The sequence below is a fragment of the Hypanus sabinus genome, chromosome 11 (assembly GCF_030144855.1).
Source record: "Hypanus sabinus isolate sHypSab1 chromosome 11, sHypSab1.hap1, whole genome shotgun sequence".
In the NCBI taxonomy this organism is placed as follows: domain Eukaryota; kingdom Metazoa; phylum Chordata; class Chondrichthyes; order Myliobatiformes; family Dasyatidae; genus Hypanus; species Hypanus sabinus.
The window spans coordinates 113,740,491-113,757,295 of NC_082716.1; the positions used below are offsets into that span (position 1 = coordinate 113,740,491).

Consider the following 16,805-nt stretch of genomic DNA (forward strand, 5'->3'; position numbering starts at 1 on the left):
GAAGATTCCATTAGGTATTAATTCCCAGATTATCATTTGGATGATTGATCATGTAAAATAAGGAATTTGAACATCCACAAAGTCCAATAATACTTCTAGAAATACTTCTAGTCCTTTCTAGATCAAGTATTCTAGAACATTATAAAGTTTTTGACAAGAACAGGCCATTCGGCCCAACAAAACTTCCCAAAGTCCTATTCACATCGTTAGTTTAAATAACTATTGAGTTTAGATTTGAAAATACTCTCACCTACTCAACTAGATAGTTTGCTCCATGTGTCAACAACTCACTGTAAAGGAATGCTCAAAAATTTTAGTTGCCTCTTCATAGAACTCCAGCATATGGGTTAAACATGATTTCCCCTTTCTGAACCCATGCTGGCTTTCTAACATGCTTGTTTGTATCAGCTGCATTTCTATCTCATCCCTCTTTATTGTTTCCATCATCTTATCTACGATATGTGTTAAGCGTATACTGGTCTATAGTTACCAGGGTTAGTGCAGTCACACTTGTATACAGGAATGTTAGCCCATTTCCAGTCCTTAGGGATTTCACCAGTCTTCACTGACTTTTGATAAAATACATGGTCAGGGTCTATATATATTGTCTTGCCCTGGAGGTTTATTAACTTTCAGCCTTTTCAGCTGAAGCAAGACTTCACTTTCTAAGATCTCTAAAATAATTCAAAACAACCTTATTTTTCTCCTCACTAACTGGCATATTGCTAGCATCTTCGCAGGTAAATACTTTCTCAAAATGTGAGTTAAGAGTTTCTGTTATGTACTTCTCTACATAATTTAACACCCCACTATTATTCATAATACACTTAACTTCCTCCTTGACTTCTCTTTTACTACTGAAGTATTAAAAACATCTCTTGGGTCAGTCTTAGCAGGATGAGCAATATCCTTCTCAACCTGCCTTTTGGCGATCTGAATTTTCCTCTTGACAATTGCTCTCATATTTTCATAAGCCCTATGGTTAACATCATTACTAATTTTTCTGTCTTTTCTTCAATAATTTTGTATGTACATTTTTATTCCTGCCCACTTCTTTGTCCTTGACACAAAAAGCCACATGCGCCAGCACAGAGGGATGGGGGGCCTGGAAGTGAAGAGGAGGGAGCGAGGGGGCGGAGGTGAAGAGAGGAAGTGAGTGCAGTCATACTTTTTCAGTTTTTCGCCCATGGCAGGTGATGCAGCCACCTTCCCCAGGCTCTCTTTAACGGGGGACAGAGACTTGCTCTGGCTCTGCGAGCGGCTCAGGCTGTCGCTGCTGCTCCGACTGCTGCTACTCCTCCGTCGGCTCAAGCTGTAGCTTCCTCTGCTGCTTCTGCGGTAACGGTCATCCGAACGCGAGTGACTCCGGGACCTCGGGGGGAGAGGAAGGAGAGATGCTTTAAGACAGCATCACAGCAGCAGCCAAATACATAGATGATTACAGTGGAAATTGCCCCGAAATCTGATTTCCAATCCAACACAAGCTAATAGTGTTTTGACTGTACACTGTTGAATAGATTTTCATGTACTACATCACTATTTACGTCTACATTAACTACCTACACATACATGGGCAGCATGGTAGCATACCAGTTGGCGTAATGCTATAACAGCACCAGTAACCCAGTTTCATTTCTGCTGCCATCTGTAAGGAGTTTGTATATTTGCATTGTGACTGTGTGGTTTCATCCGTCAGCTCCAGTATCCTTATACATTGCAAAGATGTATGGGTTAGTAGGATGAAATTGGGTGCCATTGGGCCAGAAGGCCCTGTTATCACACTGGATCACTAAATAAATAAATAAATAAAATCACCCCGGTGTCATAAACACAAAATGTTGGAGGAACTCAGCAGGTCAGGCAGTGTCTACGGAAATGAATATATAGTCAACATTTCTGGCCAAGACTCTTCTTCAGCACTGAGAAGGGAGAAGGAATGGGTGAAACTCAGGAGGACGATGGTGCCTAACGGGAACTCCTTTGCTTGCATCTTCAAAAACAGCTCTATTTCCATCTTTAATATCTCTATTTTTCCCTTGCAGAATTCTTTTAAAGACTCTGACCTGGAGCTACACACCGACTTTGGTTCTTTGCGGGAATGGGACCTGTTCTCGGGTCTCATGACTGGCTGCTAATCAATATACAAAGGACATGGCCCAGAAGACTAGCGCGCCTTCAGGGTTCCGGGATTTTGTGGCTCTAGAAGCTTGAGGTGGGTGCCTCCGCAGGAAACTAGTGTGTTGTGGGAGTGCACGGAAGATCAAAAGCAGCAAGCTAGCTTCTGCCCAGAGATCTGAGTTGTTTGGGCAAAGAGCTCAGAAAAAACAACACAACAGACTTTTAACATCGTAAATCAACGAATTGTTTGTTATGTCTCCACTCTCGCTGTGAAACAGGGACACTTCTTTTTCGCTTATTAGGGGGAGAGAGAGAGAGAGAGAGACAGCCTGTGCTATGTTGAATTACCGGGTGAGCAACTAGACTTTGGGGCACTGCAAGTCTGTGTCTTTACTGTTGCTTTGCTGCACGCTTGAACACTCAGTGGGGCGGGGGGGAGGACACCGTTGCTTTTTTTTTGCTGGTGGGGTGGGGGGGGAATCATTGCTTTGCTGCTGCTTATAGGTGGGGGGGGGAACTGGGGGGTGAGCTTTGGGGTTTTAACATCTGTCATTCATTCTTTGGGCACTCCTCTGTTTCCACGAATGGTTGCAAAGAAAAAGAATTTTAGTATGTATATTATATACATTTCTCTGACATTAAATGTACCCAATTGCCCTTGGGATCAATAAAGTATGTCTGTCTGTCTACCTTTAAAACCTTCAGATTTCAAGTTGAACTCAATCATATTGTGATCACTGGTTCCTAAGGGTTCTTTTACCTTGACCATCTCTGGTTCATTACGTAATACCCAATCCAGTATAGCTGAACCCCTAGTAGGCTCAACAACAAACTGCTCTAAAAAAAACCATCTCTTAGCCATTCAACAAACTCACTTTCGAGATCCATTTCTAACCCGATTTTCCCAATCAAACTGCATGTTAATATCACCCATGACTACCATACATTGGTCTTTTGACTCGCCTTTTCTATTTCCTGTTGTAATCTGTGGTCCACCTCCCGGCCACTGTTGGGAGGCCTGTATATAACTGCCATCAACGTCCTTTTACCCTTGCAGTTTCTCAACTCAACCCACAAGGATTCAATACCTTTCAATCCTATGTCACTTCTACTGATTTGATGCCATTCTTTACCAGTAGAGCCACACCACCCCTATGGCTACCTTCCTATCCCTCTGATATAATGTGTAACCTCGGACATTCAGCTTCCAATTACAACCATCCTTCGGCCACGATTCAGTGATTGCCACATTATACCTCAGTGCCTGTAACCCGATCACCGCGGCATTCTCCCAGGAGGTCATCCCCCACAAAAGTATCCAAATCGGTATACTTGTTTTTGAGGGGAATGGCCACAGGGGTGCCCTGTTCTAACTGCCTCTTTCCATTTCACCTGCTGGTAATCCAGCTACTTGCCTCCTGCAACTTCGGGGTGACTACTTCCCTGTAATTTTGATCGATTATCTCCTCACTCTCCATTACAAGCCAAAGGTCATTCAGTTGCTGCTCCAGATCCTTAGCACGGTCTTCAGGCAGCTGCAGCCAGATGCACTTCATGCAGGTGTAGCTCCCTGGGAGACTCTCGGTCTTCCAGTTCTCCAACACCATAGCCATTTCAATTGTACAGTAACAAGGGGGAAAAAAGATAAAAAGGAAACCTAAACAGACACTTTACAGAGCTGAAGCCTCCTTTGAGCTAAAGCTGTTGTTTCTACTCTCGTCACTGGTCTACTCCCAAAAATGGCTACTCCACTTACCCCTTCTGTACTTTTACTTAGTTCATAGAGCCCTGTTGACACCGCTGATAGGCCCTATACAATGGACAAACGTCCTCGAAGCTCTCTTTTTAAATAATCGCTGCCGACTTCCGAAAAACACCTCTTCTTCATAGAGCTCTGTTGACTCCGCTGATAGACAGACAGAGCCTCCCCAGTCTCTCCTCCAGACAGAACACACAGAGCCTCCCTAGTCTCTCCTTCAGACAGAACAGATCAAGCCAAGCCCTAGCCAGTCTCTCCTCCGGACACCCACACTGAACCGACCAACCCGAGCCTCCCCAGTCTCTCCTCCAGACTGAACCTCGTCTCCCCAGTCTCTCCTCCAGACTGAGCGTCGTCTCCCCAGTTTCTCTTCCAGACAGAACACACCAAGCCTCGTCTCCCCAGTCTCTCCTCCAGACTGAACCTCGTCTCCCCAGTCTCTCCTCCAGACTGAGCGTCGTCTCCCCAGTTTCTCTTCCAGACAGAACACACCACGCCTCGTCTCCCCAGTCTCTCCTCCAGACTAAGCCTCGTCTCCCCAGTCTCTCCTCCAGACAGAACAGACTGAGCCTCATCTCCCCAGTCTCTCCTCCAGACTGAACCTCGTCTCCCCAGTCTCTCCTCCAGACTGAGCGTCATCTCCCCAGTTTCTCTTCCAGACAGAACACACCACGCCTCTTCTCCCCAGTCTCTCCTCCAGACTAAGCCTCGTCTCCCCAGTCTCTCCTCCAGACAGAACAGACTGAGCCTCACCTCCCCAGTCTCTCTTCCAGACAGAACACACCAAGCCTCTTCTCCCCAGTCTCTCCTCCAGACTAAGCCTCGTCTCCCCAGTCTCTCCTCCAGACAGAACAGACTGAGCCTCATCTCCCCAGTCTCTCTTCCAGACAGAACACACCAAGCCTCGTCTCCCCAGTCTCTCCTCCAGACAGAACACACCAAGCCTCGTCTCTACAGTCTCTCCTCCAGACTGAACCTCGTCTCTACAGTCTCTCCTCCAGACAGAACACACCAAGCCTCGTCTCTACAGTCTCTCCTCCAGACTGAACCTCGTCTCTACAGTCTCTCCTCCAGACTGAACCTCGTCTCCCCAGTCTCTCCTCCAGACTGAACCTCGTCTCCCCAGTCTCTCCTCCAGACAGAACACACCAAGCCTCATCTCTACAGTCTCTCCTCCAGACAGAAGTATTTCAGAATCTGCTGATCGCCTGAGATTTTTCACACAAAACAGTCGCTAGAGCAGGGGTTCCCTAATTCCGACCATTAACCAAGAAGTCTGTGGACCCCATGTTGGAAACCCCTGCCCTAGTGGTTAGAGGGTGGTGCGACAATCAAAAAACATCCTGTGAGTGGCAGTTCTGTGGGTCACAGAAGAATGGCCAGACTGGTTCAAGCTGACAGGAAGGGGGCAGTAACTCAAATAACCACACGTTACAACAGTGGTGTGCAGAAGAGCATTTCTGAATGCACAACATGTGAAACATGGGCTACAGCAGCAGAAGACCATGAACATACACTCAGTGCCCACTTTATTAGGTAGTGGAGGTATCTAATAATGTGCCCACTGAGTGTAGAAGCATCTCAATATTTATTCTATGAAAAGCCTTGATGACTTCAAATCTCGCTTTCTGTTAACATTAAGTGAATGCTGCAAATGAAAGTTAAGTCCTCTGCTGGTGCAACCAGTGGCTCTGGTACCAGAAGGTTCCATCTACAATGACACTTGCTTCTCACCTATAATGCAGGAAAGCATTCAAGGTAGACCATCAGTTTAACACCCAACCTAAGTGCCTGTTAACAGCTCAGTAAACAAGATGATAGTTTTTGGTGAATGTTGCCCTTACAACTAGTTTGCACATCTAAGGTGGTTTGTCTTATAATTGTTTGAGTTATTACTTATAACTTTGTCTGGTTGAATTTTAGACAGACAGACATACTTTATTGATCCCGAGGGAAACTGGGTAGCCTGACATGGAAACACCAGTGCCCATGAACGAGGTGGATACAGCCCAGTCCATCACGGGAAAAGCCCTTCCCACCACTGAGCACATCTACAAGCAGCATTCATCAAAAGGGTCTTGGCTGAAACGTCAATTATTTATTCATTTCCATAGATGCTGCCTGACTTGCTGAGTTCCTCCAACATTCTTTTATTTTGATCTATCCACGGCATGCTCTCTTTTCACTGCTACCATAAGGAAGGAGGTATAATACCCTTACATCCCACATCACCAGCTTCAGGACAGTTATTACCCTACAACCATCAGGCTACTGAACCACTCACCACAACTCTGAACACAACTTACAAACACTTTCAAGGACTCTATAACTAATTTCTCAGTATTAATTATTTATTTTTAAACTTTTTAATGTATCTCAGCTTGCTTTCTTTTATACATTGCTTGTCAGGCATATTTTTTCATTGACTGCATTGTACTTCTTTGTATTTACTGTGAATGCCTGCAAGAAAGTGAATCTCAGGGTAGTAAATGGTGATATGTATATACACACACACACACACACTTTGATAATTGGGGCGTGTCCTCTGAACGCTTGGTCTTTACATATTTATCAGCTAATTGGTTGTCATTATGGAAATTCAATTGTGACGCAGGGAGATCCTACCACTGATTGGTTGCGTGGTGAATTCCATGTGTTCTCTTGAATTTTGCCCACATTGGCGCATACATCGGTCTACATGTCTGTTTACAGAACTGCTCATGGAAAACTATGCTTCTAGGAATCCTCATGAACACCACGTTTGCTTGTGCCATGACATTCACTGATGCCCAGTCAAATTTACGCCCTCTCGATCTTCATGGGTAGAGACAAGGGAGAGTTGGTCGTTTCACTTTACTGTTGATGTTCATGGATCCTTGTGGGTTGTTTTTTCCATTTTGGCTGATGTAATATTTCCTGCAGTCCTCACATTGGACTTTGATAATAAAGTTACCCTGAACTTTACGTCCTTAATTCTTACAAGAAAAAGAATTTAAATTCTATAAAACCCATTGCCTTGAGACTTCAAAACGAGGCAAGATCATAGCAAGTAAACCATTATCATTACCATCTCCTCAACACTCTTCTAAAGCTTCCCCTCTGAAAACCCCTCAGTCCCACTTCTTACATAGTGCTGCTTGTTTAATCTTCCCCATCATTTTCCCACCTATTCCCAGTGCAGATCTGCCACCATACCTGGATCTCAGGCCATGACTGCACGAAGTTGTTCAAAGCTAGCAAGATCACAGTACCCAGATCATAAGGTTACTCTGCCATCGTGGATCAGTGCTGCATGTTAAATCTGCTCCCATTACTGCTTTAAAGAGATTAGCTTTGTACTGCATGTACACTGAAACATCAAAACACAGAGTGAAATGTATCATTTGCGTCAACAACCAACACAGTCTGAAGGTGTAATGGAGGCAGCCAGCAAGTGTTGCCATGCTTCCAGTGTGAACACAGCATGCCCACAGCTTATTAACCCTAAGCCATAGTCTTTGGAATGTGGGAGGGAAGCAGAGCATATGGAGATCATGGGGAGAACATACAAACTCCTTACACACAGCTGATCTTACAGCTGTGTGCCGTAAAGTGTAATGCCAACCATGCAGTTCTATCTGTACCTGGGCAGCAGATGCGGATACCCTACCTGGATCTCCTGCCACGACTGCGGGAGCTGATGTAGCGTGTCCTGTCAGCCGAGCGTGAGTGTGAGCGGGAGCAGTGGCGCCCGTCTCGGGACCCTCCTCTGGTGTAGCGGCCATACGATCGCGAGTAGTGCCTGTTGCGTGAGCGGGACCGGGAGCGGGAGTAGCCCCTCGTCCGCCGGTGCCCGTGGGATCGGTGGCTGCGAGAGCCTGATCGAGACTGTGATGAGGAAGAGGAAGAGGAGCGGCGCCTGAGGAATAGAGAGAAACATAATAAAGTAAAACGATAGTCTGCTGGCACCAAAACTGAATTTGTTGAGGCTTTCGTATGCTGAAACCCACAAAAGCACAATATTACAAACACAAGGAGATCCAGGGAAACAAGAACACCTCGCCTGGGTTTGAAATTGAACTTGGCTTGAGCCAAGATAAGTCAGTGACTTTGTCCACTCCGACATTCCATTGAGAAACTTTTGCTTTCTTGAAGGTGACAGTTTTTAGGTCAAGCAAGGTTACATTAAATGGCAACATAGTCTGACACCTCTAGAGGTTCATGAAGATGACAAAGGATTCATGGAAGGTTCTAGATGTGTGGAGCATTGTATCACAGCCAATATTCATCCCCTGAAGCAGGGGTTCTTGACCCGAGGTTCACGAACCTCTTGCTTAATGGTATAAAAAAGGTTGGGAATCGCCGTTGTAAAGACAGAACTGACAATAGATCATCAGTCTGAAATATTAACTATTTATCGCTCCCTGGATGTTTTGATGACACTTTCTGCTTTTATACTGTGGAGAACTCCTTTGCTCTCTTCTGAAGCCATATCCAGCAGTCTCATGTCCCTGCAATAGGCTCTCAGCTTAACATGATGTCTGTAGGTTAACAGCTTTGACGCTGCAATCGTTGGCTGGGTTTCTGTGTGTTCAAACTTGCCCATTTCTACATAACACCATTTGCGGCTCTAATGTAGAACAGCATTCAAGATGCAGCACAAGACTACACCCAATACAACTCAGACAACACAGTGGCGGTCCCTGGGGAATGCACTCCTTAAACCTAACACATAAAACTGAGATGTTCGGACTAAGTACCAGAGTAATGTTTCAGCTGCAGGCCTGACTCCTTCAATCTTACATAAAATAAACTATTCCAGAACTAAATCCATTTGATTCATTGCCATGTTTTAGGGACCTTTTTTAAAAAACTAGCAACACCATCCTTCTAAACCACACTCTCCTGCTTCTCTCCATAACTTTTAATGCCCTGACTAATCAACAGCTACCAACCTCTGCCTTAAATATACTCAATGATTTAGCCTCCACAGTTGTCTGTGACAATGTGTTCCACAGATCACTATCTTCTGGCTAGAGAAATTCTTCCTCATCTCTGTTTGAAATTTGCACTCTCAGCAATGAAAATTACCTTCTAACCTTCTGTTCTGAAACCCCTCAATCCAGCTTTGGGCCCATGACCTTACAATTGGAATACCACCCGATGCTTTCTAGAGCACAACAAATCCATCCAGCTGCATGAGACCTCAGTACATGTCAGTACATTTCCCGGTAGGCCTTGTATTGACCCACATCTGTAAACTATTTGTGAGATCTTCCTATTCCCTATGGCAATATTGCTAGGTGCTATCTTCAATGCTTTGATTCTACAGGTAAGCTAGACTTCCATAGCGTACCAGAGCGAGATAGATCAGCTGTTTGATTGGACTCAAATGTCAGTAAGACCAAAGAACTGATTGTGGACTCCAGAAAGGGTAAAGCGAGGGATCACACACCAGTCCTCATAGAGGGATCAGAAGTGGAAAGAGTGAGCAATTTCAAGTTCCTGCAAGTTCTGAGGACATAACCTGGACCCAACATATTGATGCAGCTACAAAGAAGGCACAACAGTGACGTTGAGGAGATTTGGTATATCATCAGTCACTCCCATATTTCTACAGATAAAACGTGGAGAACATTCTAACTGGCTGCAGCACCTTTTGGTATGGGGAGGGGGGTCTACTGCTTGGGATCAAAATAAACTGCACAAACATGTCAATTTAGTCAGCTCCAGGACTCCGGATATCTTCAGGTAGCGATGCCTCAAAAAGGTGGCATCCATCATTAAGCACCCCCACCACCCAGGATATGACTTCTTCTCATTGCTGCCATCAGGGAGGAGGTACAGGAGCCTGAGGACACACACTCAGTGATTCAGAAACACCAGGCTCTTAGATAAGCACGTGAATATATAGAGAATCGAGTGTTATTGACCACATGCAGACAGAAGAGATTAGTGTAATTAGGGATCATTAGGTTAATTAATTTGGTACATCTTTATGGGCTGAAATGTCTGTTCCTGTGCTATACTGGTCCATTAAATATTATACCACTTTCATTTACAAGCTTAAAAATCTCAGTTGGATCATCTCAAACTCTGCTTCCAAAGACAACAAGCTCAACTTCCTTATTCCTTCCTTTATTACCCGAGCTCTTGAAAAACTTCTTGCACACAATCCTACTAAAGTCACAAATTGCCCCATTTTAATCGTAATGCATATGTTTAATTAAAACTGTCCACTGCAAGATTTCCCAGTGGTCACTCATTTCAGTTCGACTGCCCATTCCCATTCTATAATATCTGTTCATGGCCTCCTCTACAGCCACCATGAGGCCAAATGCAGGTTGCAGGAGCACCATTACATATTCTGTCAGGGTAGCCTCCAACCTGATGGCATGCATATCAATTTCTCTAATTTCTAGTAAATTCTCCCCTACCCCTTCTCTGTTTCCATTCCCAATTCTGGACCTTTTCACACCTTCTCTTCTCATCACCTCCATCTGGTGCCCCTCCTCCTTCCCTTTCTCCCATAGTCCACTGTCCTTTCCTATCAGAATCCATCTTCTTCAAACCTTTAGCTCTTCCCCGATCACCTCCCAGCTTATTTCATTCTCCCTCCCCACCCATCCACTCGCCTGGCATCAGCTATCACCTGCCAAGCTTGTACTTCACCCCCTCTCTCTACCTTCTTACTAGACCAAAGATACAAGAGCAGAATTAGTCCATTTCCCTCCTGCCTTCTCCCCATATCCCTTCATGCCCTGACTAATCAAGAATCAAGCTCTGTCTTAAGTCAAGTTTATTGTCATTTAACTACGTACATGTATACAGCATATATAACCACATAATGTAAATAGAAACGAGACAACGATTCTCCAAACCAGAGACTAAAGCACAGAAGAACACATAACATACGATAACTTATGAATGTACCAAATGACTTGGCTTCCTCAGCAACCTATAGTAGGACTTCCACAGATTTACCACTCTCTGGCTAAAGAAATCCCTCAGTTTCTGTTTCTAGCTCTGTTCTAAAGGGACACTCCTCTATTCTGAGGCTGTGTCCTCTGGTCTTAGACTCCCCACTACAGGAAACATCCTCACCACATCCACTCTATCAGGGCCTTTCATCATTCGATAGGTTTCAATGAGGCCACTCCTCATTCTTCTCAACTCCAGTGAGTATAGGCCCAGAGCCATCAAACACTTATTCTAGATTTTGCCCACTTTGGCCCATAACCTTTCCTCTCCATAGACCTGCTGAGTTCCTCCAGCATTAAGATTCCCAGCATCTGCAGAATCTCTTAGGTTTATAAGTTAAACTACAAATTGTCCCATTGCCTCAGAGCGACGGAGGATGAGAGGTGACCTGATAGAGGTGTATAAGATGATGAGAGGCATTGATCATGTGGATAGTCAGAGGCTTTTCCCCAGGGCTGAAATGGTTATTACGAGTTTTAAGGTGCTTGTAAGTAGGTACAGAGGAAATGTCAGGGGTAAGTTTTTTTACGCAGAGAGTGATGGAATGGGCTGCTGGCGACTGTGGTGGAGGCAGATACAATACGGTCTTTTAAGAGACTCCTGGATAGGTACATGGAGCTTAGAAAAATAGAGGGCTATGGGTAACCCAAGGTAATTTCTAAAGTAAGTACATGTTCGGCACAGCATTGTGGGCCGAAGAGCCTGTATTGTGCTGTAATTTTTCTATGTTTCTATATTTCTTCAAGACACACTCTCCCAAATTAATGATAACACACTGTAAGCTTAAGTCACACTGTAGGTTAAATAGCACTGTATTGTAGGAAACCATCTTTCCCATTGGCCTCTAATCCCGCTCAGATTACCAACAATCACATCCACTGGGCAGAGAGACTAGAATAGTAAATCCAGGTTTACTGAGACCTCACAATCCATATCATCTCATATGGCTGAGTGGTGCCACTCAATGCCTCCAGGAACTGATCAGACTTCAGAAGGAAACCAGAGGTCCATGAGCCAGTCCTCATAGGAGGATTGGACGTGGAGAGGGTTAGCATCTTCAAGTTCCTCAGCATTATTACTTCAGAGGACCTTCCCTGGGCCCAGAACTTAAGTGCAATTATAAAGAACACACAGCTGCACCTCTATTTCCTTAGAAGTTTACAAAGATTCGGGCATCTAAAGCTTTGACAAACTTCTATAGATGCGTAGTGGAGAGTAAATCAACTGGCTGCATCACAACCTGGTATGGAAACACCAATACCCTTACACAGAAAATCCTGCAAAAAGTGGTTGACACTGCTCAGTTCATCGTGGGTAAAACCCTCCCCACCTCTGAGCACCTGAAACATTGTTGCAGGAAAGCAGCATCCATTATCAGGGTCCCCACCATCCAGGTCATGCGCTCTCCTCGCTGCTGCCATCAGGAAAATGGTACACTTTAGGACTCACACCACCAAGTTCAGTCATTACCATCGGAGTGTTGAACCAAAACAGGTAACTTCACCGAGCTTCACTTGTCCCATCACTGAACTGTTCCCACAACCAATGGACTCACTTTCAAGGACTCTTCACCTCATGTTCTTGATAGTTATTACTTATTTATTTATTATCATTATTGTTTCTCACTTTTGTATTTGCAGTTTGTTGTTTTCTGCACTGGTTGAATACCCTAGTTGGGCAGTCTTTCATTGACTCTGTTATGATTATTATTCTATAGATTTACAGAACATAGAAAATCTACAACACAATACAGGCCCTTCAGCCCACAATTCAGCCGAACACGTACTTACTTTAGAAGTTACCTAGGGTTACCCATAGCCCTTATTAAGCATGTCCATAAGAAAATGAATCTCAGGGTTCTACATGCTAATATATATGTGCTTTATTAATAAAATTTACTTTGAACTTTATTACAAGGGATTTGAAATTCAATCTGATGGCAACAGTGTTTATCGTTACTGTCATGAAAAAAATAATCCCCTCTGGAGCAGGCTATGGTTATCCAGAGCTGAGTCACCAGCTCTTTCACTGACGTGGGCGCACTTCAGGCTTTCAACTGATAATTAGGACATCTCTCCCTCCCTGCCACTTATTTTTCCTGTTCATTGCCATTGCTTGCGTGGCTTAGTACTTGAGTAGACCTGCCCACCTCTGCCTCTATACTCAGTAGCACAGGTCAAAGTGTGTGCTCGACTACTTAACCCCACTCACCCCCATGGACTTGGGGCTCTTCAGCAGACTGGCTTCACTTTTGGCGAAGGCATGTGTGGTGACTCTGATATACACGCCAAACAGACCTACTAATCCCTGCAAAGAGGTGGAACGATCCACACTAGTTTAACACATTATGGAAGGTACAGATTTAATCCCTGTATAGTTAATTCATCATCATCATATGCCATGTCCTATAATGTGGGTAATCTTGGTCTCATGACCATGATTTTTCTTGGCAAATTTTATGGAAGTGGTTTGCCACTGCCTTCTTCTGGGCAATGTATTTACAAGATGAGTGACCCTAGCCATTATCTTCAGAGATTGTCTGCTTGGTGTCAGTGGTCACATAACCAGGAATTGTGATATACATCAGCTGCTAACATGACCATCCACCACCTGCTCCCAAGGCTTCAAGTGACCCTGATCAGGTCATTAAATGGGTGCTACACTTTGCCCAAGGGTGACCTGCAGACTATCAGAGTGAAGGAGCACCTTACATCTCCTTTGATAGACATATCTCCACCCCACCACCCATTAGTCCATTCGCTTTTCTATATGCCTGTACTTCAGCTCATTTTAAATTTTACACCTCTTTTGGGTCATATAGGTGCACAACACAGACTTGGACAATAACATTTGAAACCACATTTCTCCAAGACAAAATAAAATAGGTTAGTGGTGGACAGTGTAAGCACAGGTGCTTGAAGGTCAAGGCAGTCTCAGTGGGCAGAGGGGCCTGTTTCGCACTGTATCATTCTATGATTATAGAAGACAGCCTGCCTGACATGCAGAAGTGTTAGAATGGATAGTAGTTTCTTGATGGCTTCTTGGTCACGGTCTCTTTGGGGGCTTTGCTACTGCCTGCAAGGGGGAAAGGAGGTCAGTGCTTTTGCTGGAGCAAGTGGGGGGGAGGGCTGATGCTTTATGCTGCTACTTGTGCATGGGAAGGGGAGAGGGAGCTTTGGGGTTGTAACGTTTCTGTCATTCATTCATTGGGGTTTTTCTGTTTTAGGTTATCTGCGAAAAATAAGAATTTCAGGTTGTATACTGTATACGACCATTTAGGACTCAGGCTTCATGTCCCACAGCATCAAGAGGAGGAATACTGCAAATAGGCAACAAATCACACTGTGGTTAACATGACTGAGCAAAAACATTTCATCCTAATGTTCTATTGTCATTCTTGCTCAGTGGAACAGATTCAATGCGTCATGTTAAGACGTATTCTGGGGTTACTGTATATAGCAAATACTAGCTTCACCAACAACCAATCTTCAGACATGAGCATGGATTAAATTTAACATGCAGCCTTGAACAAGCATTGCTGAAGCTGTGGTCTGAAGTTGATTACAAACCAGACAATGCTGATTAACATACATTTTGGGTGTCTGGAGTGTGGATGCAGAGAAGGAGCTATATGACTACTATGTGTAATTCAAAGGAAGCATTGTAGATACATTATAACTATAGAATTGTCTTGCTTTGATATTTAGCATATAAAAATGTCATGTGCTATTTGATGGGGAGGCTTCTTCCTCCAAGAGTGTCTCAATATGATGCCTGCTGTGTGTTTTTGTTGAATAGAATACTTCTGTAGCTTCAGTGTCTCTCCAGTGACATTACAACAGATCAAATGGCCTATTTCTGCTCCTAAGTCATATGGACATGTGGGCACAAGGAGCACAAGTGGCACATGGCTTACTACACCAACGGTCCAAGTTCTAGTAACTAGACACCATCACTAGCTCCCTTGGACATTACAAGTCTTCACAGAGTTACACAGCATAAAAACCAGCCCTTCAGCCACTGCACCATCCTGTGAGTACTAATTTGCACAGATCCCATTTTGCTTTCTCTTAATTCCCCAAAGATTCAACTATTCACTCCGATATTAGCAGCAATATACAGCGACCAATTAAATCTAGCAACCTACACAGCCCTGGGACGTGGGAGGAAACTGGAGCTCCCATGGGAACCTCATGTGGTCACACAGACAGCATCAGTGTTCAGGATTGCTGAAATGTGAGGCTACTTCTAGCTGTGTCACTGAGCTAACTTCGTTTATACTGAACTCTTGACCTTGATGATGATGCTTTAAAAAGCCATGTTTGGTATCAATTGCCCTATTCTTCTCAGCTCGTTAGTGCAAACAATCTACACCGCTCAAGAGGTTGCCATTTCTCAGGGCAAGGTTATGCATCATAAAACATAGGTGTAGAATTAGGACATTCAGCTCATCGAGTCTGTTTTGCTATTCAATCGTGGCTGATTTATTTTCCCTCTCAACCCCATTCTTCTTCCTTTTACCTGTAACCATTAACACCCTAACTAATCAAGAATGTATCAACCTCCACTTCAAATATACCCCATGACTTTGCCTCCACAGCTGTCTGTGGCAATAAATTCAACATATTCATCACCCTCTGGCAACAAAAATTCTTCATCTCTGTTCAAAAGGAACACCCTTGTATTCTGAGACTGTAACCACTGGTCTGAGGCTCCCCCACAGTAGGAAACATTCTCTCCACATCCACTCTATCTACCCCCTTCAATGTTCGAAAGGTTTCAATGAGATCGCCCCTCATCCTTCTAATCTCCATTGAGTGCATCAAATGCATCTAATTCTCTTTGGATGTTAACTATTTCATTTCCGAGATCATTCTCATGAGCCTCCTCTGGACCTCTGTTGATGCCAGCGCATCTTTTCTTAGATGAAGGGGCCTAAAAACCAATGCCTATAAAGCCTCAGCATCAAATCCTTGCTTTTATATTCTAGTGCTCTTGAAATGAATGCCCACAGTGCATTTGCTTTCCTTACCACTGATGCAACCTGCAAGTTGACCTTTAGGGAATCCTGCACTAGGACTCTCAAGTCCCTTTGCACCTCCGATTATTGAATTCACTCCTTGCTTAGAAAACAGTCTACAGCTTTATTCCTTCTACCAAAGGGCATGACCACACTGCATTCCAACTGCCACATCTTTGCCAATTCTCCCAATCTGCCTGAACATTACGAGATGATTGGCTGCAAAAGTTTCACTCTTTGGAAGTCCTGACCTTTCCCTCTAGCAGCAAAATCAGTGGCTTTGGGAATGGAAAAGGAAAGATTTTGAAAATTACCGACCGGGAGGAGCTGGCATGACCTGTGCCAGAGCCCTGCTGCGTGTTGGAGTTCCGATGCCTGCCTACTGGGGCCTTGGCAGAGGTCACCCCAGTCTGCGCCATCGATCCGCCCTCGTCCTCACTGCCGCCAAAGCTTGTGATGTAGGTGATCTTCTCCTCATGGGTAGGCGAGTTCGATCGCGACCGTGATCTCGTCCCTGAGCTGGACTCAGACTGTGACCTACAACATCAGCAAATGTTACTGTACTTAATGTCACAGGACAAATCATTACATCGGACTATGATCACTCAAGCACTGTGGATAGATCCACAACTGGGAGATTAAGTATAACAGCAGACTGATTTAATTCGACGAGTTAACTCAATTTCCCAACACTCAGGAGAATCGAGTGGGCAGCTAGGGACTTTTTCCTAGGCTAATATGAGAGGGCATTATGTTAAAGTGATTGGAGGAAAGTATAGGGGGTAGAGAAAGGTAAATCGTAAACATCAGGAAATCTGCAGTTGTTGGAAATCCAGAGCAACACATACAATATTCTGGAGGAATTCAGCAGGTCAGGCAGCATTTATGGAAGTGAATAGACATTTGATGTTTTAGCCAAGACCCTTCTTCAGGTCCCAGGTAACCTGA

General features: G+C 44.3%; 1 protein-coding gene across 5 annotated transcripts in view; it reads right to left on the reverse strand.

Moving 5' to 3' along the window:
• The window catches only part of clasrp (CLK4-associating serine/arginine rich protein), a 116,021-nt gene that overhangs the window by 45,490 nt on the left and 53,726 nt on the right, over positions 1-16,805 (reverse strand). For all 5 annotated transcript variants that reach the window (XR_009514878.1, XR_009514877.1, XR_009514879.1 and 2 more), the window contains 3 exons: positions 16,176-16,394; positions 7,527-7,775; positions 1,169-1,372 (listed from right to left, as the gene is read on the reverse strand). Coding sequence is in view for 2 of the 5 variants with exons in the window: in XM_059985179.1 (XP_059841162.1) it covers positions 1,169-1,372; positions 7,527-7,775; positions 16,176-16,394 (672 nt within the window). In the remaining 3 variants the exon portion in view is untranslated. The remainder of the gene's footprint in view (positions 1-1,168; positions 1,373-7,526; positions 7,776-16,175; positions 16,395-16,805) is intronic.